Source organism: Opisthocomus hoazin, chromosome 4, assembly GCF_030867145.1.
Source record: "Opisthocomus hoazin isolate bOpiHoa1 chromosome 4, bOpiHoa1.hap1, whole genome shotgun sequence".
NCBI lineage: Eukaryota > Metazoa > Chordata > Aves > Opisthocomiformes > Opisthocomidae > Opisthocomus > Opisthocomus hoazin.
In genome coordinates, this window is record NC_134417.1 from 83,344,626 (window position 1) to 83,370,261 (window position 25,636).

The following is a 25,636-nucleotide window of genomic DNA, read 5'->3' on the forward strand; positions in this document are numbered from 1 at the left end:
AGAATCCAACAGTGAGTTTTGGTGTCTGGCAGCTGCTGTGTCCTCAGCTGCTGGGGCAGTCCTGATGGTGGACAGCCTGCCTGACGGCTCCTCTGTGCAGGGACTGCTGTTGGGCTTACTGCTGAGGAACCCGAAGAGCCTTGGTGCGTATAAATATCACTCACGAGAGTGACTGGATTTAAAGACTGCTTTCACAGCAGAATGCCAGTCATCATCAAGTGCAAGAAATAACTTCTAAAGAGACAAGACAGACTTTTCCAAAGCCTTGCAATAATGATAGGACATCAGATTCCTGTAAAATACAAGGTTAGAGAAATGGTTTTGACATTGCTATTTTGGAAAGACCTATAGCTCTTAAGAAATGGCTAAGAGCACCCCCAGACTGCACGTGTCAATAACCAGGAACCCAAAGAGGAACCCTGGACACTGGCCTCAGGAATCAGGAGGGCTGCATGGTGCAATTCTCCGTTTCCGGGAGGTTTGGCCTGAGACCCTGCCCGGGAATCTCAGGTCTAGTGGCATAAGGGAGAGGGACTTTTCACAAGGGTGTGTGGTGATAGGGGAAGGGGGAATGGCTCTAAGCTAAAAGAGGGCAGATTTAGATTAGATATTAGGAAGAAATTCTTCACCATGAGGGTGGTGAAACACTGGAACAGGTTGCCGAGAGAATCTGTGGCTGCCCACTCCCTGGAAGTGTTCAAGGCCAGGCTGGATGGAGCTCTGAGCAACCTGGTCTAGTGGAAGGTGTCCCTGCCCATGGCAGGGGGGTTGGAACTAAGTGATCTATAAGGTCCCTTCCAACCCAAACCATTCTATGACTCTATGATTCTATAACCAGGTTCTTCTCCAGACCAGCTGTTTCAGAAGTAGGCGCAAATTGGCATTGCAGTCCACCTGTCACATACAGATCAAAGCCAATCCAAAGGGGAACAATTTTCTGTTACACCGAAACAATATTTTCCATATTTGATCACACGCCGTCCTACAAGAAGTTTTTCTATGTTAATGCTTCCCTCTGCTCTCAGCATGCAGGTTGTAACACTGCTCATTACGGTTTGTAGTATTTATTTTTAATGACATAACAGAGGTTATAATCAGGTCTCTCTTCTCAATATGTTAAAAGATATTTGCAAATGCATTAAAAAATATGAAAATTCTCCTCAGCTTTTTCCTAGAAGTGTCCTTGGTTTTGCTCGTAGCTGGCTATTTTGGGTGACATAAGGCTATTTCAGAGAGTCTTATGCTGCCCATTCAGTCCCTTTTAATATATAGTACTTAATTACAGCACAGGGGAAAGACAGTGGAAAGATGACTATGATTTATTCTCATTCTCAGCTAAAAGCCAGCATATAAACTCTGTGTTTTCTGTAACAAAAGACATGGGCTAGCATGAATGTCACTTAATTATACATTTTATAAGCTTTGAGAGGCAAAACTAAGATTCACGCCTGGTGTAAATCATACGGAGTTGCCTTAAACTGTCAGTCCCCTGTTGAGACCTTGAGAAAACCAGCTGGGGTGGGGGGGTGGGGGAGAAATATTTTGTAATACAGCTGCTGATCTGCCCGGCGGTGAGACTGGCCCTGCCAGGGACCGCCGCGCCTTCCCCACACCTGTGTGCGGGCTTGCGGGTGCGTCTGCCTCGGAGGGGCCGTGCCTGGCCACCTCAGCGCCTGCCCGGGCAGACGGGACCCCAGCGCCGACACCGGCACCGGCACCCAGCCCCTCCGCCGCGTCTGCAGCAGAGGAGAGGAGAGGAGGGGGCTCCTCCGGCACCTCCAGGCAGAGGGACAGGGGTGAACGCCCCCCACAACCCGTCAGGCGCCCGGGCCGGCGGGGGAGCACCTGCGGGGCGCGTCCCGGCTGCGGGGACCGGCCCGCACCTCTCGTGGGGGGGAGCACCCGCGGAAGGGGGAGGGAGGAGGAGAAAAGGGAGCCAAGAAGAGGGGCTGAGGAGCAGCGGGAGGGGAGCGAGCCGGGGTCGAGAGGAGGAGCCGAGCGCGGCGGCGCGCAGGGACTCGGCCGGGCCGGGAGCTGAGGGGCGGCCGGGGGCAGGCGCGGGAGCCGCCTCCAGCCGCGGGGCGGCGGCCGCCCGCGGGGCGGGGGGGCTCGGCTCGGCGCCCGGCGGCCCCCGGGCCCTATGGTGCCGCGGCGGGACCCGGCTCCTGCTCGGCGCCTTCGGAAGGGGCCCGCGGAGCGGCGCGGGGCAGCGGAGCCCGCCGGCGCCGGCACTCGGCGGGCATGAGGAACCTGCCGATCCTCCTGCTCTCGCTCTGCTGGAGCCTGGGGCCGGTAAGTCACCCTGCGCTCGGCTCCCGGCCCGCCAGACCGCGGACGGGGTGACACCTCCGGCTCTTCCCGCCGCCCCCGTCCCTCGGGTGCCTCTGCGGGAACCCCCCGGGCTGGCGGTTCCCTCGCAGCTTTCCCCCCGTCCCCGGAGCGGGAGCCGTAGCAGGTGCGGAGACTTCGGCCCCCGCCGCGCTCCCTTCGGGAGACGGGCGCTCACCGGGTGTCCCCGGGCGGCGGTCCCGCAGGGGAGGGGGCTCCTGCCGCCGCCGGTCCCGCAGGTCGGAGGGGCGGGGGCGCCGCCCCGCAGCCCCAGGCGCTCCTCAGGGCCGGGACGGCTCCGCCCCGGCGGGGCAGCGCGGGCCGGGCCCGGGACCCGTCCCCGTCCCGGCGAGCGGCGCTGAGCGGGGCCGGCGGCCGGCCCCTCGTTCCCCGCGGCTCCGGCTTCCCCCGGCAGCCGGCGGGCACCGGCAGTTTGCGAGGAGTTCGGGCAGGGCGCTGCCCGGTGCGGCCGGGAGGGAGGGGAGGGTCGCCGGCAGTCGTGGTGGGGGAGAACCTGCCCGAGGGATTCCTCTGCACTGCGCGCAGCCGGGTAGCGGCGTACAGAGCGCTCGGAACGTTAAAGTCTTCACATGTGGGGCATCTGCTTTTAATGTCTTTGTATTATCAAGCGTTTCTACACTTGTTTGTGGAAGTCTGTAACTTTGCTGGAAACATGATTTATGAAAAATAAAATCTGCCCTCTAAATTTTTCCTTTTTTTGTTATTGTAAATTTACAATAACAGATGACTTCCACCAAAAGTCAGGAAACCATGCTGAAGGTGAATGTAAGCTGCTTGTCAGAAGAAATGTTTTTCCAGTCAAATTGCTGGTCTGGGTGCCTTAAAAACCGTTAAGCTACTGGAAACGCGGAGAGACTCCTCGCTGGATTTCCGGCTAACTGTGTACCTCTGCCATGTGCAGCACGGCACTGGCAGCTCTGTGCTCAGTGGTTACAAAGGGTAACCTACCCGTGGTAAAGCAGAGGAAAGGGTGGATGAGCACCGGCCCCGAAAGGGGGTGAGTGCCCTCGAAACCCATTCTGGGGTTCTTGATGTGTTTCGGGATGTAGTCAGTGCCACATAGTCTTGAACCCTAACTCTCTTTAGCTTGGTGAAGTACATCTGAATGAAACTGGTGTACGTATTAGAACAAAGTATATTACAGTTTGACACGCATCCTGGGTTTGAAAACTAATGTGGGGTTACCTTTGGGTACTAACAAATTTATATTCTCAGAGTAACCCTCGCTATTAGATCACCGATACCGACAAACTTGCAATTCTTTTGTAAGTATGAGACAGAGAAGTCACTTATTCGACAGGTTTCTTAATTGCAGTAGCTGCTTTGATTTACCCCTCATTTAGTTAATGTTTCCACTTACTGGAACCTACCTTTGCAAGACCAGTAATTATAATACTTTTTGCTGAGTAGGAGATCTACTGTCAGTTACCGAATGTTTGCAATTGGAAAAAAAAATATTAAAAATCTGTTATGTGAAAGGAAAATGCAATGAAAAACATTATGTATACATGGGACTTTATTTTACACAGGAGCTATCTGAAAAGTAGGTAATACATAACAAAATAGACATTTCTATTTCTGAACTTTCTATTATAAGTGCTAGAAATCCTAATTTATTTCACTTTAATTCACTTTAGAAAGAAAAAAAAATCTGCCCTGAAATCATGTAATGTCAGTAGACAATATGGAGAAAAGATGGGGAAAAGGAAGTAAGGTTCTGATGTTGTAGATGGTGAAATGAGACATGTGGAGAAGAGACAGATTTTCGTGATTTTTCATAACAGCTTGTGCTGTTATGCTTATGGCTATTACGCTGTATTTTTAAAAGCTGCGCAACTGACTTGCCTGCAAGGAGACAGCAGAATAACCAGGTTCTCAGTCCTAACTCTGGCTCCTAGGTTCTGGGTCCATGATCACAGCTTGATTAATTAAGTATTGCCATTGAAAAAAAATCACATTTCATGAATCAGATACTGTTAGCAGATTCTGCTATTAAATGTCTTGTAGAAAAAGTAAGAGAGAGAAGGGGGGAGAGAGAAGGTTGGAGAAGGACCACTCTTGGTGGTACAAGCGTGGGGATGACTGAAGTACAGCACAGTCACGTTTCATTTCATTACCATGTTATTTCATTCGAGCTAATCTCACTGTCCCTTCGGCTCTGGGGCATTTCCCATTTTCCCATTTGTCACCTACCGCAGTCATGTCTCCCATGCAGTCTCTTATGGACTCTGCATGTTTCCCTCTTGGGCTCTGTCTGCCCCTGTGAATCCAACGGACTTCAGTAGACCTTCCCAATGTCTTGTTTCTCTCCCAAATACTGCTACATCCCCGTCTCTTCCCATGGATGTAAATAAGCTTTTCTGAAAACCAAGGAACTGGGGGCAGGGCTATAAACGAGTAAAGGCAATAGTGCTTTCATTTTTAAAGGAGTGGGGTATGCTTCCTGTGTAGCACTTGCTTGAATCAAATAATCGGGGCCTGCAGGAGGTAAAATACACATGGTGGAAAAGGGAAGAAAAGCAAAATTTACCATGTCAAAGAGAATGCACTTTGATCGGTTTTCATGTTCTGTGATTCGTATTAAACTTTCAGCTTTGTCACTTACTATGAAAGCAAAAATAAGCAAATGTGTTTACTTGCTTGCTTCAGTTTAGCTCTCAGTTTTTCTGCAGGAAAAAGTCTCACGAAACGATATAGGTGAATGCACTAGAAAGTTAAATATTTTCTTGTAAATGACAAATGGCCTTGAAATACTACAGGAAGGAGCCAGTGAATGCTTATTTTAACATTTTATTTTGAACAGTCGATGTGTGAGAAACTAAAATGGGCAATGACTGTGTCTGTAAAATGCCTAGCACATGCTGAGGCAAAACCAGTGCCGGTTGTGGATTTCATTATTGGTAGCTGCATCTTTCATAAAGCATTGTAATTGGTGTTTCAAGACCCTGGCCTGTTTGTTAATTTGACACAGGTGAATGGTGTCCATCCAGAATGCAGATTCCAGCTGGAGATTCACAAGGAAGAAACAAGGTGCATGGAACTTCTGAAGAATGCAAAGCCAGTGGACTACAAAGGTAAGAAAGGATAAGCTGTAATGTAGAGTCAACTGGAGCACACAAGATTTTCTCCCTTTACCTTCTTTCCTGTTGTGGTTGCGGTTGCCGAATTTGTCTGTACTGTGCTTATAATTTTATGTATTTTAGAATTTAGGCAGATTTTGCGTTAAAGGTACAGCTGCAGCAAGCACGTTGTGAGAGGTGTGCTAGGTGCTAGGCACACACTGGGTAGAATGCTAAATGGGAGCAGATGCATTCTCATGTTTTAAGCTGTTGCTGCTAGTGTTTTCTGACTGGCAGAGAAGTTGCAGGCTGGTGGTGACAGGACCAGCAGAAAGAACAAGTGTGAGGAAAACTTGAAAGCCCTGGATCCAAGCATGTCTCTCTAGCTATGGTTGAAAGTGAAGTACCAGTGGCAGGAATGATCTCTGGGTTTCCCAGGCAGAAGATGTTTCAGACAGAAGATCAGATTCACCCCCAGAGTACCACAGAGTCATGCAAAGGAAATAATGGACAGTAGCGTTACATTCAAAAAACAAATTCTCTCTGTTACTTTATTGTCTTTATTTTCTCCCTACATAGGAAGATAAATATAGAGCTACAGATATGGCTAGTTCTAATTTAATAGAAGAGAGAAGGAAGAGCACATGTAGTTTATTATTGTTTACTTTAGATTTTACTAGATTTCCTTGTTGCATTTTCATAGGAGTGAAAATTATGAATAAGATTCTGAAAAAAATGACATCTTTCTTGTAAGTTGGAGCTTCTGGTAAAGCCATTTGCTCAGCAAGCAAGATATAAAGGCGACAGATAAATCCAGACAGCCAAATGAAAAGCAAATCTGTAACATTAAAGTAGCTAGGGCGGAATTTCGTTAAAAGTTTTTGGTTTTTTAGGAAAGCTGGAAGTGTGTATTTATTTATTTATTTTATTTTTTAATGACAAAGATATTAATCATAGAATCACAGATTAATATTTTATGATTAGTTATCTTCTGAAAACCATGTGCCAGAACTTGAGCTGAAGGCAGTCTCTACTCATCTACTGGTGAAAAGGTAAAAGTGCTTCTTAGAGTGCTTCATTTGTGTACGTTACCTGCCCAGCGCTCCTCTGGCAACATGCAAAATATTGGAGGGAAGGGTGGGCTTTCAGTGAAACAGAGAAAAAGGGGAAAGAAATTTTAGATCTGAAGGCAACTGAACATTTTTCAGTTCAAAATACAATTTTGGCTTTTACAAAGCAATGTCAAATATAAACCTAGTAATTAAATTTTTGTTGTAAAATGATCATTAAGTGGCTGGAAGTGTTTAATTTCAAATTAGTTATACAAGGCCCTAAGCCTTATCGATGTCCTGCCTTTTGGTATGGTAGTCCTGGTATGTAGTGTCTCAGAATAACTGCTTGGAACACTACAGCTCTGCAGTGCGGTTGTTTTCCTTTGACTGAACTATGTGCTATGTAGTGTATTTGTTTTTTCATATTTGGTCTGTTTTGTATGTGCTCTGATGATTATGGTACCTCAAGGACCTGCCATCTGCAGTGCCCTTTGAGCATAAACAGGAGTCCCAACTCACAATGATTTCTCCACCTCTCTTCTTGATTTAAATACAAAACTCCCTCAGTGCATACTCTAATATCAATTAGTATACAATAAAATAATTAAAAGGATCATCAACAGTTTGTATTTTAGTATAATTTCTCCTATTGATTAATCCAGATCAGTAATTAGAAAAATTATAATAACAGTGAATAATTTACATGGATATCTCTCCAAGCAAAATCTTACTGGAATAATTCATCTACATTTAGATTTTTTTTTATTCACATGAGTGGTGAAGAGAGACGGCTGTTACATAAATAATACTAGTGTGAAGCCAGATGGAGAAATAATTACTAGCCCAGCTTAATGAATTAGATCTTGAATTAATAAATTCACTAATAGCTATTATACGGCTTTGAAAGTCAAGCTTTCTTCAAGATCCACTTTTGTGATCCAGATGTTGGGCAAGGGTATCCTTGTGATGCACACCAGTTTTGTGTTGGGTTCCCTAGGGGAAGAACGAAGTTTGCTGTCAATATTTTCTTCACAGCCTCTTTTCACCAGAAGAAGGGTGCTTCCTGAAGGCAAGCTGCTGTGTAAGAACTTCGTGTCTTGGAAGGAGACAGTGTTCCTCACAGTGTTGATTCAACCCTGCAGGTAGTGATAACACAGCAGTGGAAGGATTTATACATTTAATTGAATGCCTGGCTGAAACGAAGGAAAAATCCATTTTGTAGGAGACTGGAATAAAGCCCCTGTGGTAATGAGCCTTTAAGAACTGTATACTTAATGTTATAGGAGGATTTATCCTATGTTTTGTGTTACAGATACTTTTACCAAGAACCTGTTCAGAAGAGCCTACATTAAATATATGTATTTGCATTTCCAAAAATTTCCATTCTCTATGTGTCCTTATTTTCCTAATAAACTATCTGTATTCATACAAAGATGTAGGGAGTATTTTGAACAGAGACTTGCAGATTGTCGTGGTGGTACACTGACTGCTGATAAAGAAGAATTACTAATGGAAATTGGCAAGCTGGAACTAGTCCAATTCCTAGGTCCACACCTAAAACTTGTAGTACACTTGAAACATAATTCATTATAATAAATCCACAAAACCTATTTCACATTTTCCTGAATGGGAAAGATGGTTGTACAGCCCTTGTCACACTTTTCTAGCTTTGGTATGTGCTACTTGCCTCACAAAAGCTATAACGAAATCTAGTGAAATGAAGGTTCACTAAGATTTTCCACTGGAGGCTTGTGCCTCCATTACAAAATCAGTGGAAATTTTTTATTAACTTCTTGAGCACCTGAGAAGCCTTCACACCTCTGTGTAACATGCTCCAGAATTTGGCTGCCGTGCTCAGCTACTGAATTTGGAAGGATCCAAATTTTATGGAACTGGCAGTTTCTCCTTTGGCGTAGATGGTAAATATGTATGGAATACCTTATCTAATACTTCTCAGCTCCCAGTTAGGGAGACATAAAGGAAAGATTTAAAGGTGATTGTGATATTTTTTCTTTTTTACTTAATAAAATGATGTTATAGTCATCTTTCCTGAGCTGCCTCATAACATGGGCTGAAGAATTTCACTGAATAATTTGTGTAGTGGACCTAAAATCATTGACTATGAAGTCTGTGAAGGACTTGCTCACTTCATGGCTTCATAAAGCAACAGTGTGTTTTGCAAAAGAAACACTGTATAAATACTGTGTAAATATCCTTTAAACAATGCTAAGGATATATTAAAACCACAGAACCCAGTTTGTCTAAATTCTGCTCATTTGCCAATGTCAAGCTGTGAGACATCCAGACTTCCTGCTTTGCACCCTTCGGGGGATTTTCAGACATTAGCACATACTCCTCCATCAGTGGAGAGCATTGCGTTCCATTTAGGGAAGAAGGTCACTCTCCAAAGATCCGTGGCAGTGTCTTCCTCTCTGTAGTGCACTCTAGCAAATCTAGTTGTTTACATTATGAAGACTGTATTAGCTTCCATCCACATTTGTTTTCTTCTTTCCTCCTATAATTTGACACCCGAAGTATAGATGCACCTTAGCTGGAAGCGTAGGAGAGGATTTTTTTTTTAGCACTGTCATTTTTAGAGGGCAGATTAATTCCATTCTAAATAGCTCATAATAGCTAGAGACTTTGAGGTCCATGTGGGAAAACACTAATTTATCTTTTACCTACTACGCGTGGGTAGTCTTCTTAAAAAAATAGAAAGCTCCCAATAAAAGTCATGAAAAATACATAAAAAATGGCCAACTGCAAATTTCTGTCTTTTTTCAGTGTTTAGAATTTTAACTTATAAAGTAATCGATTCATTTCTGTTCACCTTTAAATGAAAAGTGAAATCTTGTAGTCAAAAATGTTAAAACTCAGTCAATAGCTACAGGGCTCTACAACAGAAAGTTCCAAAAAATCAAGTCTAGGTTGCGGTTCTTTTTTCATTTTGGACTGAGTGGCTGCACGGTTAAGTAAGTCCTTTTGGTTTTTGCTGTCCAAAGTGTGTTTTTGTGAGACCCATATGCCAGACAACATTTTTAATTTTAGATATGGCATCTTAACTTTGAGGAAGAGATGTAGACGGAAAGAGAAATGGCTCTGGAAAGAATTTCATAAAGCTCTCAAAGAGAGGCTTCATAATGCAGCTAGTAATGGGAAATGAAACCAGACAGGACTACCAAAATGATACTCTCACTTATTCATAAATTTAAAGGAAGAGGGACCAATTTCACTCTGTAATCTAATCTCCCAAATTAGACTGCCAGTAGGATTTCACTCAGTGATTCCAGCACTAAGCTCATAATGTTGTGGATAAAACAGACCACATCTTTCTGAAGGCTCTTCGGAAGAGTGGGATGAATATTCAGATGTTGGACCCACAGCAAGTTGTCCAGAAGTTAGTTTATCCAACTAATCTCTGCTGTTCAGGCTGTTTCTCCAGTAAGAAAGGTGCCTATTTTGCATTCTAAACCCACAGGTACACTTATGTGGGAAACTGACGTTTAGTTCAATTTTGTTATGAACTCCGTGAGTTGCGAAGTTTCTTTCTGCATGTCAACACACACACATGCAGCTCTGTATCGCGCAGAAGGAAGGACTGACTGTGAGTATAACTAAGCCAACCTGATGATCACTCTCTCCTCCGCATCAGTAAATAGGAGACTTGAACAAAGCCAGATGAGGCCTTTCTTTTGATACGGTTCTGCCTTTCTCAGTCCTCCCTATCTCTACAACGTCTTCGATCAGTTTTTATTTGGTTTTGCAGCTGTTTTCTCTGTAAAATGAGTCAGTAGTTCAGACTGCAGTGTTGCTTAGAGTTATCCAAGGTAGCATTAAAGGTAGAATTAAGTGAGATAGTGGAATCATGGATCTTCCTGTCATGCAGCACCAGTAACACTTGGCAGGGCAACTTTAGCTTTGTTGAATCTCTGCGTTGCTGCTTTTCTAGCTGTGGTGCGGACCTGCTGCTACTTCTTGGTTCACGTGTTTTTGAACGAGGGGTTGCTTTGAATGTTTGTCTGGTTTTGGCTTCCATTAATTGAAGTGTCATTGTTAATGACACCACATAAAACTGTCCATCCTTGTGGTGTTGGATAACATCTGGGCTTTGTGGAAGTTATCCTTAATTACATGAGGGCAGAAGAGAGGCGGAGCTGGCTCGTCTTACAGGGAGGCTGGGCGATAGGTGAGAAAGAACCCTGAATGAAAGGAGGTATGGGAAGTGTAGTTACCTACTGAAGCATGAGCAACAGGAAATTAATGGCAAAGACCAAGAAAATGTCCTGATCAGCCTCATTTCAAATCTCACAGAATAAAGGTTAGTAAGAGTGACAACAAACTTTCTTGGGAAGAAGAGAAATAACATGTGGCCACAGATACATTCTACAACTTTGAAGGTCTGAAATTTCTACCCCTCCCCAAAGGTAAATAGAAATTCAGCAGTAGACATTAATAAATGGCATTTGGAGCCCTGAAAAAGGAAAGTGCGCAGCCATAAGTGAATTTATTGTATTTTTCAGAAGATTCTGAAAGAAATACTGCCCCGCATAGTTTTGCGCTTGAGCCCTGATCAAGACAGCTGTGGCCATGGCATTCTACTCTCCATGACAACCAAAGTTCAAATACCACAAGGAAGCAAATCTTGAAAACCAAAGCACTCAAAGAGTTCCAACTAATACAACAAATAGCATGTGGGTTAGACATAATCCAGACTAACAGAAATATACGGTCCTAATACTTTACACAAACTTTTAATATTTTGTAGTGGGGTTTATCTGAACAGGAGATTGATATTAAATGGTATTTTATGAAGAATGTATGGCGTGTCTAAATTGGGGCAACATGAGGATGAAGGTACCTCTTACACTTTAGATTGTACATCTATGGATATCCTTCCAATATAATAGAAAATGATGTTCTTATGGTATGTTTAGAGTGCTGTCCAGTCATACAAAAGTAAACGCTGTTGTCCCCAAATAACATTTTGATTAATTGGAAAGCAGGTTTTACTTGGTAGAAAATTTGGATGGAAATTGTTTTCTTTTTCAGAGAGCTTTTTTCAAAGTTTTTAGCTGGCAACTTCCATATTTCCTCACAGTACCCTGAAAATATGTAAATTACATTAAAAAATAAAATTGGCATGTAGGTTCTTGGTTCTCTGATGGGAAACTGTGCTTCAGCAAGGAAATGAGGCATTTCTTCTGAAGTGTTTCATGCAGTGAAAAGCCAGTAATACCCCAAAAGTCTCAGTAGCAGTATTTTTGCCATTCCTGCTAATAGGACTGGCTTGTAAAAACCCATAAACTGCAAACATGTTGCAGGAATATGAGGTGAACTCTACTGGTTTTGTCATTCTGTTTAACTAGTTAAATCTGGTGTAGACTGTGGACTTCCCAAATTCTACTTGCTGTTCATCAGTAGTTTTTGTTGATCTTTAATTAAAAAAGTTTACATTTATGTTTGCTGAGTATTTCTGAGTAATCAGAGCTTGTATACACTTTATACAGTTTCACAACAGTGCTGTAGTTCAACATGGGCATATTGTTGTTGTCGAGTTGCTTCTCGACTGCCATCATTTTCACACCGCTGCAGGCCGGCAGCTCCTTGCAGAGGGGCACTGGGGGCCCCTGGGCAGGCAGGGCCTGGCAGGGCAGGCAGAGCCCGTTCCACTCCAGCCAAGGCAGGCATGGGCAACCCCAACTCCGGGCATCGCACAGCCCCTGGGGTGGGGACAGCCAGGGACATCAGCCTGCAGGAGGGGGCCAGGGTCTGGCCTGGTGCGGGGAACCGGGCCAGACACTGCCGCGGGATGGGCGGGCAGGACCATGGTGGTGGATTGGGTGAAGCCACGTGCACCCACAACATGGCTGAAGGCCCAGACCTGAGCTTAGATGGGAGCCTCGGCAGGGGCGTGAGGCTGGACGGGGCCATTGAGGCCTGTTAGTACACTCAGGGCCCTGACAAAAGTAGAAGGCAAATAAGTTTAGCAAAGTAGCTTGGAACAACAGTGTGCTTGCTACTGTCTTATTCCTATTACTGTTTTAAACAGTTCTGCTGTGTGTTTGCTTTGCTCCTAGTTTGTTAGCTCGCAGTTTCTCTAGCACCTCTTTTCTTTCTTATGACTTGTGTGAAAATGCAGGAAGAATTTTAGTCTGTATATATTCATAAATTCTCATGCAGCCTAAACTACATGCTGCGGCGTTCAGACCTACAGTCCAGAAAACCTTGCCCGTGAGAGGTGAGACTGCTTCTGCTTTGTCGAGTACAAAAATCAAAATGTTTCCCCATTTGAAAAATAAACCCTGGAGTAGCTGATAACTTTCTGGCTGATTTTCAAAGCACTTTCTCTTTGTTTTATGTATCATGCATGCCTAGACATTTTAAAAAACGCTAAACCTCTCTTCGAATTGTCATTTTTAAAATCCTAATGCAAAGTGCCACCTGGTGGTGAATGTACGGGTGAGACGGATGTGTGAACACAACTTCCAGGACAAACTCAGTGTTACACATTGTTATAGATGAAGAAGCACAGGTGGGTAAGCAAAGTTGTTGCTCAGAGACTGGATCTCAGCCAGCAGGACAAGGAACGTAATGGCGATACTTATGTAAGCTGAAAAAATGAGAAACAAAATATAGTTTATAGTCTATTACGTTTCCTTTCACTGTAAAGTATCTGCAAATGCATCACAAGCATTAAAGTCCAAACATTCAAATAAAGTAAGTGATCTCATTGAAACTAAGAGTAGCATCTGCAATATCACGTGGAGGAATGGGAGGGAAGAGCAGTAGAGGCGTGACACCGTGGCCACACTTTTGAGCGAGTCATTGAGCAAAGGTTTTCTGGGAAGATTGGTTGCTTCCTTGGGTATGCTGTGAATGATGCCCCAGAGAAATAAATGATGCAAATAAAGAGGTTGAAAAGAGATTGTTATATGTAGGATGCAGGGGGGTTCTTCTAGACAACACAGAAATAAAGATGAAGAACCTATGGTATTTTGGGTGTTTTTTTGCTAGCTTTATTAATAGGTAAAGAAGGAGGTAAAGAGTATAGTAGTAGAGATGCACAGGAATAGCTGGGGAGCTAAGGCAGATCAAGAGCTAGGCTGGTTTTATATGTGTACACATCAGGGTGAAAGGACAAAAACATTCAAGGCTTGAGAATTTATTGAAGCTGGATGCAAACAGAGACTAAATTAATGAATGAACATAAAAAGATATAAATGTACATTAAAATACTTCTGGGTACTTAAATTTATTTTTTTAAATATGATAAAATAAACATTGGAGCAATTTAAGTTTTATTTAAAATGTGAGATATTTTCTATAGAGTTATTGGTAGAATTGTTACTAGAACTAAAACAGTGACAGTCCAGAAATCCTAACACTGAATGAATTAATGGCTAGATAGAGAGTAGTAGAGAGTAAGTGAGCAGAGAATAAAATATCAAGCTTGATCAAGCTAGATATTCTATGTGCAGAGACTCATTTAACATAGCATTTATCCCACCTTCATTTTCCAACAGTGTAGGTACCTATAGCACTGTAGGCTGCTATATAGTCACTGTGGAGAAACAGGCAATTGTTGGGAACAATTAATCTGGCCTGTTTTCTTGTGGTTTAGAATGAAGTGAATCATGCTCTGTCACCCTCTGACAATAATTCAGATGTCATTGTTGTTGTAAAAGAATACTATGGTGGGTAAAGAGCAGTAGCTACATGAAGACCTGTGAAACTCACCAAGGTCTCCAGATGTGCCACATTTTGAATTTCCAGAATCGGTGGGAAATTAATTGCTAGTTTCAGTTGTGCACAATTAAGCTTGTGCTGTGCAATAGAGATATGTTGTTGTGGTGGAAGAGACAAATTGATGCAAATGTAGTAAGATTGTTAACTGTATCCCACCTCAGCATAAGGGTATGCTTTGCTAACAGAAGAAAAAAGCATATAACTGCAATATTGTCAAAAATCTGTAGTAATAAGAGGAGGGGGAAGTGAGGAAAGGTGTGAGTTGAAAGCCCAGAAAAGTGCATATTGTTTAACAGATGTACTTCTAACAGGCTCTAGCAGCGCACCAGAAACAGAAGCACACTGTAGTCATTCAGTGACTATAAATACCTCCAGGACATTTCAGCAGTTTTCTCAACTATCCTGTACCGTAATAAATAAGCCTGTAAATATACATAAATTGAGGCTTAATGTTCTTCTTGGAATTCTGATGACAGCCACTGAAGTTTCACTCTCATGATTGCTGATGCATCTGAATGTAGTCTAGAGGTAAGACATACGTCTTTTCTGTTATTTCATCTATTTGATTTAGGGAGTCTGAAAAAGTATCATTCTCTCCTGTGCTATAGATGCCTGTAAGGTCCTAAAACACTGAGTAGAAACTGAGGTAAAAAAAAGAAAAAAATGGATTCCCCGGAAAACATTAGTGACTTGTAACATTTTGAATGTCAAAAACTTGTATACTGATTTTCTTCCTGCAAGCTAGCTTCAGGGCCTGATACAAATTGTGTTGGCTAATTTTAGTGAGAATAGGACTTGGACCTCTGTTTTTCTGTACAATATTTCACGTAAGTGAAGCTGAAGTAAAAGTTTTGTGATTTTTTTGTGGAAAAGGTGCTGATCAAGCTCTGAAGTCCATGTTGTTCAGCTGCCTTTTTAGCAAAACTTTAGCCCAGTCCACACAGCAGTGTAGCAAAAATTTGTAAAGGCTTCCAAACTGTTTGCAGATTGCTGTAGCAAACCCACCATTTTACAGAGAGTATACTCAACAAAGGGGAAAATTTGTGAAAGTCATCAGCTTTTAAGGGTGTACGTGAACATTTTCATGACTCATCTCAGCTCTTACTTGTTAGTGGAAACGGGTATGAACTACAAAGGTCTGAAGTCGCACAAGATGCTAATTATTCTTGTGTACTCGATGGCTTGTTTATGCTGGCTCAGGCAGTACATCCATCAAAGTCAGAAGAGTTGCATTTTGTCGCTATAATTCTGAGTGCTGGCAGATGAAAAAATAGTTTCTTTGTCTTGTATGTCACATTGCTGTTGTTGTTTGTGGCTTAAAATCAGTTGGAAAGGAAGCATGACTTCAACTGGCTGAAGTAAATATTCTTTTACTTTGCGTAAGCCCTGGTGTTGCATCATAGAGATGTAGGACTGGATTTTAATCCAGTACAGCAACTCGGGAAGCACCTAAGCATGTTGAAGTTTCATTGACTTCAAAGGGTATGAAGATGACTTGCTCAGATGTAAACCTCTTAAATTATATACACATGGCCAAGTCAACATCACTTCAGAAATATTATTACTCATGCTAAAAGAAAATCCACAACTGCTGGAGGGACTAGCAGGTAGTCAGGTAGAACAGCATAGAATAACACTCATGAGTTAATTCTTAAAGAAATGTATGAACCAGTTGCAGGGGCAGATACACTAGAAGGGACACACTCTGTAGGATCATCAGGAAAAAATGAATTATTATGGAGTTCAAATAATATTACATTCTGGGTCAGTTGATAAAAACACTCATTCAAGAGGTAAAGGCCATAAGCCTGAAAAGAGTGAATTGTCAATGGGTACAGGAACTTCTCAGCCAACTCTGGAGTACAGATAAAAAGAATGCCATTTTCACAGCTCCTAGTCCTAAGTAAATCTCCCTTACCCTAAGGTAAGGCTAACAGAAGGAATCCAATGTATTGGTCTAGGAGTCAAAGTTACTGAAGGAACCAAAACAATTAGTCCTCTTCAGGTGGCTGGAGGACTTGACGGGCTGAGGTTAGTCACACAGTATTAAGCAAATAAGGGTGTGAATGATTGAAGACAGGTACCTACACTCTATATTCTGCAGCTAAATCAACTTCAGTCTCTCTTGGGAAGAAATAAGCATTTTTTAGGATGAAATTCTTCTGACTCATTTTAGGTGCTTGCTTTAGAAATTTATTAATTTAAACAGGAGTTGGCAGTGCATGGTTACGGAGATGAGATTTAGCTGTATACTCTGCTATGTTAGCAAACTGGGAGACCAAGAGAAGCAATTGTCTGTCTCTGGCTCTTGTGAGACTGCATCTCAGCACTGTGTCCAGTTTTGGGCTCCTGTGTACAGAAAGCCATCAGTTGGCTCAGCAGAGAGCATGGAGATGGCACTAGAATATGCAGCATATAATGACCGACTGAAAGCTGGGTTTGTTCATCTTGGAGAAGAGTGATCTGATTACTGTCTTCATCTACCTAATGGACTTATAGAGAAGATGAAGTCAGGCTCTTCTCAGATGTGAATAGAAAAATTCAAACAAAAGACACAACAAGAAGCAATGGAAGTGACCTGCAGCAAGGGAAATCCAAATCAGATGCATGGCAAAATTCTTTGTGCAGGAATTGTGTGTGCGGGTTGCCAAGAGAGCTTGTGATAGACTGGCAATTTGGAATCTCCAAATCTCTTTGGAGATTTTTGGTGCTTGACTGGAAAAGGCATTGAAGTGAGTATGGGTGAGTGCGTGAGGTAATGAACAGTAATACATTTGTTGCATACCTCTTAGGAGGTTGGTACAAGGCAGTAGAGAATAAGGCATTACTTGTTATTTATCCACACAGTGTGAAGTGTTCCCATAGTAATCACTTTTTTTTGACATAATCTTTCTGATTATAGAACTGATGCTGCATTTAGAGGTGTATAATCATAACAGGAGTGAATAAAGACCTAGTCCCCATGAACAAGTCACTCCTCTGGAGAACAGAATTTTGCTTGGGAAACTGCATAAGGATGACTCTGTGAATTGGTGACCACATGCAGATTTTAGACCATAATCCTCCTCTCATCTTCTTTTTCGTCTCCAAGCCCTATTCTTCTGTAATGCGCTCGGGATCCCTAGTTTAAATGTACTTTGAAAGAAACTTAAATGTTGAAAGTAGGATGCTAGTAGACACTTTAAGTCAACACAAGCTGTCCAAGTTTAATTGCGTTAACATGGTTTAACACAAATACAGAACTTTTAAATATTCCTTTTCCAGTTTCATTTAACTCAGGTGGCTTGTTTTTGGGCATGACCTCATTAACATGAAGTAAATAAATAGTGAATTGCTAATTGCTAATACTATAATTATTCTGAAGAATATTATTATTCATGGATGTGAGCAGTTTCTAATCCAAGTTTCATTTTCTCCACTGAAAGGAACAAACTGTCCCCGATACTTTAAAATAATGTTATGGAGATAATGCTGTTCGGATAAAAGTTTTGTTTCTCTCTATGTGTTAATTACAAATTTAGATTGTCAGTTGTCAGTTGCCTCATTTGAAGACATAAATGCCTAGAATTTTGCACATGATTTTTTTTTTTTTGAGATAACTGGAACTGAGATAATATGACAAACATTTCCTTAATTCTTTGTACTCATAATTCTTCATCAGGCTTATATTCAGAAACCTTCATAACTCTTTCCTTGGCTTAGAAGGCATGCATTGTAAGTAGTCAACTTTAAACAAATAGAGCATCGTTGGTCCAAGTGCCTATAGCAGGCCGCAGGAGGATTTATGCTCTTTCACAAGGTACTGCTTTTGAGCCACATTTATATAGACATCAAGCATGGGCAAAGCCGCAACAAGTAGTTATTCTGTACTAGTAACAAGTTGTCACTAGTGCAACTATAAAACATGCGCATAACGTTTTATGACCTCCCTTCTTGAAATCAATATACAGGATCATTCTTTGTTCAAATCTCTGTTATTTAGTTTAGGAGAGGTGATTTTGTTAGCCCATGTCCTTTGTTCCAAAAATTCTCCAGTCACGATGCGCTCCCACCGTATTTGTGATGCTGAGTCCAATGAATTACTACTACTTTTTTTCGTGTTTTCTGATCTTTTCTTAGCATGATCCCATCAAAATGACATAGTTTTAATGAGACATTTTGCAAACAATGTATTAAGTAGCATAAAAATAATGTGGTTAATCAGCAGACTCTTATGATTCCCTTAACATTTTCATAGAAAATACTATCTTTGCAACTTTCTTGAAAGAGTCTAATCTTTCTCGAACTACTCATCCACAGCTTCCACCAAGTCTTTATAAGGTAAATACAGTAGGGTGATTCAGACCAGACTGAGCTTTCAAGTTGGTTACTGCTGGTTTTGTTTCAGGATGTGTTGGAGTTTGGGATAACATCACCTGCTGGCGTCCTGCGAAGATTGGAGAGACTGTCACTGTCCCTTGCCCAAAAGTATTTAGCCTTTTTTCTGGCAAACCAGGTATTTCATTTTAATGTGGATTTTTGCTGACCTCTCTTTTGTATTTTATAACATAATATGCTAAAAATGGGAGGTGGGGAGGTGTTGCAGTTTAAGGTGTTTATGTTCTTTTTAAAGAGTTTAAATAACAGAATCTTAACAGAGCTGTGCATGATACATCGTAAAAGGACCAAATAATTGTCTTTGTGATCCATATAGTGTTCTTTGAGACAAATACTAACTATATCACTGATATAGTGATACTCATCAAGGCTGAAGACATTGCTTGCTCTTTTTGACCAAATTTTGTTAATTATTAAGTAGCTGAGCCTGACTGACTTTTTAACAGTTGCCAGCAGGTCACATGCAGGTTGTTCCTTCTCTGCTTAGGAGGGGGGCTCTGCCTTGCCTTCATGAGAATAACGAGCCAACATTAGCACATAATATCTAAAAATAATCACTGTTGCAATTTAAGGTAGTTATTATGAAACCTTTTATTGGGCTTTTAAAAGAACTTGAAAAAACCTCATCTGTGTCTCAGATTGCTGAAACATTTAACTGTTTTAAGTCTACTGTCTCCTGCACCATCTTGTCAATATAATATTGACATATAATAGACCACAATACTGTGGCTTAATTTTGCACTTTGGGTTGTTAGTGGGGTTTTAAAAATAGATGATGCACCCATAGCATTTCATAGATGTATCTCAAAATGCAGCAGGAAGAATATTATCCCCATTGCTCAGGTCAGAAAACCGTATCATAAAGAGCTGGTGAAAGGCACAAAACTTATCACAGTGATCTAATTCTGCTTTTGAGGTCTCTATGGAGAGCTTTTTAACAATATTACTTTTAACATAGAGGCTACCTTGCGGTGTGACTAAAATACCTTTATTCTCAAAACAGTTGATTAAGTCTTGTTCCAGTAAAAAGTAGCTAACTAAAACAGTCTACAGGTGAGCAAAGATTTTCATTCCTGGAGCTGGTGAATCTTGATTAGCTTATCGTCAATAGTCTAAACAGTTTATAAGGGGGAAAGTATGTGTAATCTTCACTAAATCTTGTGAAGTCTATAAAAGTATTTAAATGACTCGAAGATATTAAGGTATTGTCATAAGACAAGGCAAACTAGTAAATATAAAAATTCAAAATCTGAATTAAATCACACTGCTTCTGTCTGTTTGCCAAAAGCTGGAGCATGCACCCTCTCTCTGGAGTTTGGATGTTGGATATTTAACAAATGTTAGTATCTTATATTACAATAACATTTTAAGTTTCCTATTAAAAACTGCAATTAATATTTAAGTCTGAAACCTTCACAATACATTACAACTCTATGGCCCTTGGGCATTAAGACTGAAAGATCACTTCCTTTTTATAGTTTGCTCTAATTTTCCTGTATACAGCTTTTTTTCATAGCTACCTGTTTAATTCTTGCTTGTGGAACTAACAGGGTAGGGTTTTAGAGGTACTGGTTCAGTTAAGAGGATTTTTTAAGTCTTGTCTTTCTATGATTTCAGAGAAGGAAAACAGCAAACATCTTGCATCGCTGATTCAATTAAGATCTAACTAAGTATCTCAGCACCTTTATAATTTGATTATGCTCAGGAATATATAATTTATTTAATTCATACACAGTATATTTCAAATTCACTTGGTTCTTATGGCAAGAAAATATAAAAATATCTTTCAACAAGAAATCTAACTCGTTTTACTTAGCCAGATTTGTGAGATGTATGTTTTAGTTTTTTTCAGGGTTTAAGAGGAATTAAATTTCAACTACAAGATTGTCTAGATTATGTTACTTTTTATGGAAGTATTCCCAATCAAAAGCAGGCTTTTAAATACCATCAATTCTTTAAAGGATTTCTTAATTTAAACTGGAAATTAAAAAAAAAATATTCTTCTCATCTTTGCAACTTTTGGACAACTGGCTCTTAATTTCTTCTGTGATGATCAAGGTTGTCGTTTAAGCATACAACATAATTAATTCTTAATTGAATATTAGTCACTTTATATTAAATTACTTTTTATTGTAAAAACAATCATATTATCCTAAATATTTTTTGTATTATACATGACAGTGTAAGTATATGAGTATCAGAAAGTTATTCTGTGAAGTTTTGTATTCAGATGTGTGTGTCAAATTAAGTTATAGGTTTTAAGGAGGTTTTTATAGGTTTTAAGGAGGTTGCCATCGGAAATATTTAATTACATGGAAAGATAGTGTAGAAATAAACAATGTCTTCCACAGAACATTGCCTAACTGTCTTTAAGTTAGAAGGCCCTACAATACTTACAGAAGAGAACACTTCAGCATCTTGAGTACATAGGGTCTTTTTCTTGCAAAACTGGCTTTGATGTAATTTGTGGTTCTGTTAAGACATTCCTCTGCTCTGCCTAATTAGAGAATCTTGACGTACTTTTAAAGTGAAGACTTTTCAGAGTGTATAAATAGGTTACATTTTCTTTAAAAAATGCCATGTCTATGCCAAATGGCAGAAGTGGTCCTGTTCTTTGAGGAGACACTGTGGTTTGAGGTCAAGGTCTTGTTATAAGCTAGAAAGATTTTGTTGTTGGTTGATCAACCATTTGTAGGATATTTACAACTTTCCACTGAAGACTTTATACAAAGAAGAAATTCCAGTAACCGATGAGCAAGACTAAAGTCACAAAACCTTTAATTTGGAGTGTATATAAACACATTTGGTTATTCTTGGCCAAAGTTGATCTGTGACACATAAGTTTGTTCTTGTGTGTTGGAAAACAGGCATCTTTAACTCAGTTAAAGACCAGTGGTAAACAATAAACCAAAGCAGTATGTTATTATCGATTTCAAGTATCATGGATATAAAAATTGCTGTTAGAAAGGTGAGGGGAAGTTGCTTATGATTTGACATTGTAAGAGTAAGTTATAATAATTTAGTGCCTATACTTTATTCTGATGTCAGACTTTTCAGTTTTCCCCTACGGAAACTGTTTTATATTGTGTGAAGATGGTTCATATTAATTACATTAAGGAGCAGAATCATGGGTTGCCCCCATCTCATCTGTGTGACTTCACCTTGGAAAAAAAACAATTACTTCTCTCAGTTCCAACCAAAAATCCTTTCTGAAATTAATAGATGTTCAAAATTCCTTTCGAATCATACTTGCACATCTCCTGTACCTTCCTTGGTCTACATAGTTTCAGTGATTGGTTCAAAGAGCAAGATTCAGCATGCATATTTATTTCCTTGTTCTTCAACCTATCACATTATTTGGCCTTTAAAGTGCATTACCAACTCTACCGTTCATCACCACAATATCTAAGAGCTTTTATAACTCTTCAGTTTAGCATTTGGTATTGCCTTCTCAGAGAATCTTAAACAGGAGGTTAGAACAACTCTCACTTAAATTACTTTTCTATCAAATTACTTTACCACAAATTATCCCCTTTATAGAGCAAGATGAAAGACTCCCTCCAGAATACTTCAGATAAAAGAGCAAAATATTTCAGAATTTTGCACATGTAACTGAAATAGCTGTTACACCAAGGAGGAAGGCTGCCATCACTGCTTGGAAGTACTTTTGGTTTTCTTCACTGCAGAGGCAACTCAGAGCAAGAGTAAAAGCCAAAGCAATATGAATGAAGAGCACATCAAAGGAAATGGCTGGGTAGCTGTAACAGGAGTGCTAGGAAATGCAGCATGTTAACAGAGAATGACAAAGTTAGGTTGTCTAAAGATTCATCGATGAGAAGACTTTCAGATCTTTCTGATTCAAAGTCTCAAATTTTGCCTTACAGGAAATATTAGCAAAAATTGTACGAGTAACGGATGGTCAGATATTTTTCCTGACATCTTAAGTACTTGTGGATATAATGACTATGAGGATGATTATAAGGTAGGAAAAATACTTTTTCTATTCATTTAGATACTGGTGTTCAATACAGCTATCAGACATCCTCTGCTTCTGAATAATTCCCATTTTACTCTATCAGAATTAATGGAAATCTGTAGTAATTTCTGGTAGCATTGATTGCCATATGCTTGGATTGCAAATGTCATATAAGATAAAATCAGAAATGTAGAATTCAGTAACTGTTTGAAACTCAAGGCTATAAACAGTTGGTAATTGCAGTAATGTGTCTGTACTTCTAATATTGTGGTGTTACTGGACTTATACACAGTATGTTTTTCATTGTTGTGTTTCTAGAAGTTTCTATTATAACAAATCCTAGTACTGTAATAATCTGTTAACAACACATTCACCACTTGATTGCTGGTATGTGTTTAAGTAAAGCAGAATGAATTCAGGTCATTAGATTTCTTGCCAATTGATATTGTACCTTCAATTGCGTTAGCAATACAAGTGGTTCAAAAAGCTATCAAGATATCTTAAATACAGTATAAATGGAAAAACTAATTTGTTCACTTTGCAGATTGTATTTCTTGTTCTTTCTGTTGAGTGAAGTGTGTTTTCCATCACACGTTTTACCTATTTTCTGTTTGTTTTTTCTGCTGAGGCTAAGAGAACAAGATTTTGTTTACAAGGATGAGCTTATAGTGCAAGTAAAACTCTTGTTATCATGAACAGATGAAGTTCTCTCATGAATAAAGATACTTGGCTGGTTGGGTTTTTCTGGATGTTAGCATGTATAGAATAGCTCTAGCAGAACTATTCTGTCTGGTTTGCAGAGATGTGTCAGCGTTCTAGCTAAGACGTGCAGTTCTTGCCATCTCTTTCTGTGTTTAAAAGCCCAGGCATTACTGTAGTTGAAAACAGATAATAAAGAAAATGGACAGAGTATGTTGTTTTCCCAACTTTTCTGAGGACGCATTCTAAAACACTGGTATCATCTGACAGCTCGGGGATGCACATGCATTACTGCTAAAAGAGCCATTTTAAAGCACGGTCATTCAACCCAGACGTTGTCGTGTGGAGTGAAAATGTGTCAAGACTTAAAAGTTCAAAGTAATGAAAGAGAACATTTCAAGTAGTGAGAAGTATTTAATTAGCAGATGAACTAGTATAATAGAAAAGCAGTTCTTGTTTGACACACTCATTAGTAATTTGTAGAAGAAGGAAATGCAAGTTCACTGTACTTGCAGGAATGAACCTAGAGAAACTGGAAATAGGAAGTAGTAGCAAGATTTACAAAAGCCTGGAAAAGAGCAAAATGATAAGCCAGTGAGGAAAAGTATCAGAAGAGAGATGTGGAAAGCAAGTACTGAAAAAATGATTAACGGAAGTACAAAGGGGAGATAGAATATCATAGATATCTGACTAGATAGTATGGAGAAGAAATGCGTAGCATGTTGCAGGGAGGGAAAGGGGACATGCAAGCTCTGATTGCATTTCAAGCAACATGGCCTGAGGGCCCTGTCCTTTTGTCTCAAGTACCAGTGTCATTGCTCAGGGAATATTCTTTGCCTGAAGATCATAAACTGGTTGTTTCAGTGGGACAAGACAATAGTTCTTTTCTAACTTTAAAGCTGATGAGTCAAAAAGTGGATACAATGCTGCTGGCTTGTCAGAAGATAAGCTGTTCCTGTGCAAATATTACACATTTTTTAGTTAAAGGAAGGACAGAAATTATCAGAATAAATCTGAAAAGGGAAACAGGAAAGCATATGTTTAAATTCGTCTCTTCATGGAAGACAATATAAAAAATGCAAGTATCATGCAGTTGTGAGATTCAGGAGGCATTTCAGGTTCTGCATCAGCAACTGTTACACAGAAAGAAGGTGTTTTCTTGAATTCAGATCTTAGAGGTCAGTCATAGCACCTCAAAACAAAAAATCTTTACTCAACAAAAATCAGTATATTTCATTTTTATTTGACCTGGAATTTCAACAAAAGAACTAAAAATGAAATCCCAAGTATTTGGATGCAAAATGTTTTGGACACAAAAATATCATGCGACAGTATGCTTTGCAGGTGATGTGTGAGATTGCCTTCAAAGTTACAGTAACTAAAATGATCATATTGTAGGCAAGGTGGCAAAATACTTTTCTTATGGTAAGTTTTAAATTTTCTTCTGTGTGCTTTCTCTGAAGACAGTGTTAAAGGAGTGGGTAGAAACTGTTTTTGGTGTCAGTTTGGTGCCTGCATCTTCACTGCTGAATGAATTTCCATTATTCCATTCAAATATTTATTGCTTTTTTTGCTGTCTTTTAGGATATGGACTTGTATCTTTACTTCAAAGGGGACTTCTTTCTATACATATATTATATTTATTTAGCATCCATACAAACAAACATATATATCTCTCCAGATAGGCATCTATTTGGGGCAATTTAGAATATTCTAGAGAAGGCTTAAAAGGTAGAGATTGGTGAGCAAATATTGAACAGGCAATTTATCAAAAGGTACCAAATTTTTGTGCTGAAATTACAGTGAAATGAGAAAGCTTGTTTAAAAATACCGTAAACATGTCATCTATTATTTCTCTGCCAAGTGCACAGATATTGTTCAGTGTGACAGAACTTGTCTGCTTCCATAGTTTGCATTGATTTTACTCAGAGTTAGAACATTCAATTTTTATTCCATGTCAAATGGTATATTTGCAGGTTCTATAAAAAGAGACGATTTCCTTAACATTTTGAAATTGACTATAAGCTCCTGATACAGCCCCCTTAAATGGAATGTTTTACTGTATGTTAGATCTTCTGTTAGTATTCTTTAGTGCTCCTGTCTGTATTTATAGGGGACCAATTTGACAAGTATGACAGTGTCTGAACAATCTCTATGTTGTTATCACATCAATTTGTGGATCTAAACCTTTATTATATACTTGCAGTCTCTTTCCTTCATTACTGCTAATCTTCAAGATTGTTTCAGATTCATCAAAGAAGTGTCCTTTTTTTTCCTTTTATATTTCTGTGGATGTCGTGGCAGCACAATGGGAAAATTAATAGCTTGATTTGACCATGCTAAAAACACACGTCAAGGTGTGTTAACCCAGTCCAAGC

The 25,636-nt window shown here is 40.1% G+C and overlaps 1 protein-coding gene across 1 annotated transcript in view; it reads left to right on the forward strand.

Annotated features, from left to right (window-relative positions):
• Positions 1-2,133: 2,133 nt before the first annotated feature.
• Positions 2,134-25,636, forward strand: part of VIPR2 (vasoactive intestinal peptide receptor 2) — a 65,270-nt gene continuing 41,767 nt past the window's right edge. Inside the window, exons 1-4 of the mRNA XM_075419749.1 lie at positions 2,134-2,292; positions 5,321-5,423; positions 18,594-18,701; positions 22,468-22,565. Of these exons, the coding sequence (XP_075275864.1) occupies positions 2,242-2,292; positions 5,321-5,423; positions 18,594-18,701; positions 22,468-22,565 (360 nt within the window). The 5' untranslated portion in view covers positions 2,134-2,241. The remainder of the gene's footprint in view (positions 2,293-5,320; positions 5,424-18,593; positions 18,702-22,467; positions 22,566-25,636) is intronic.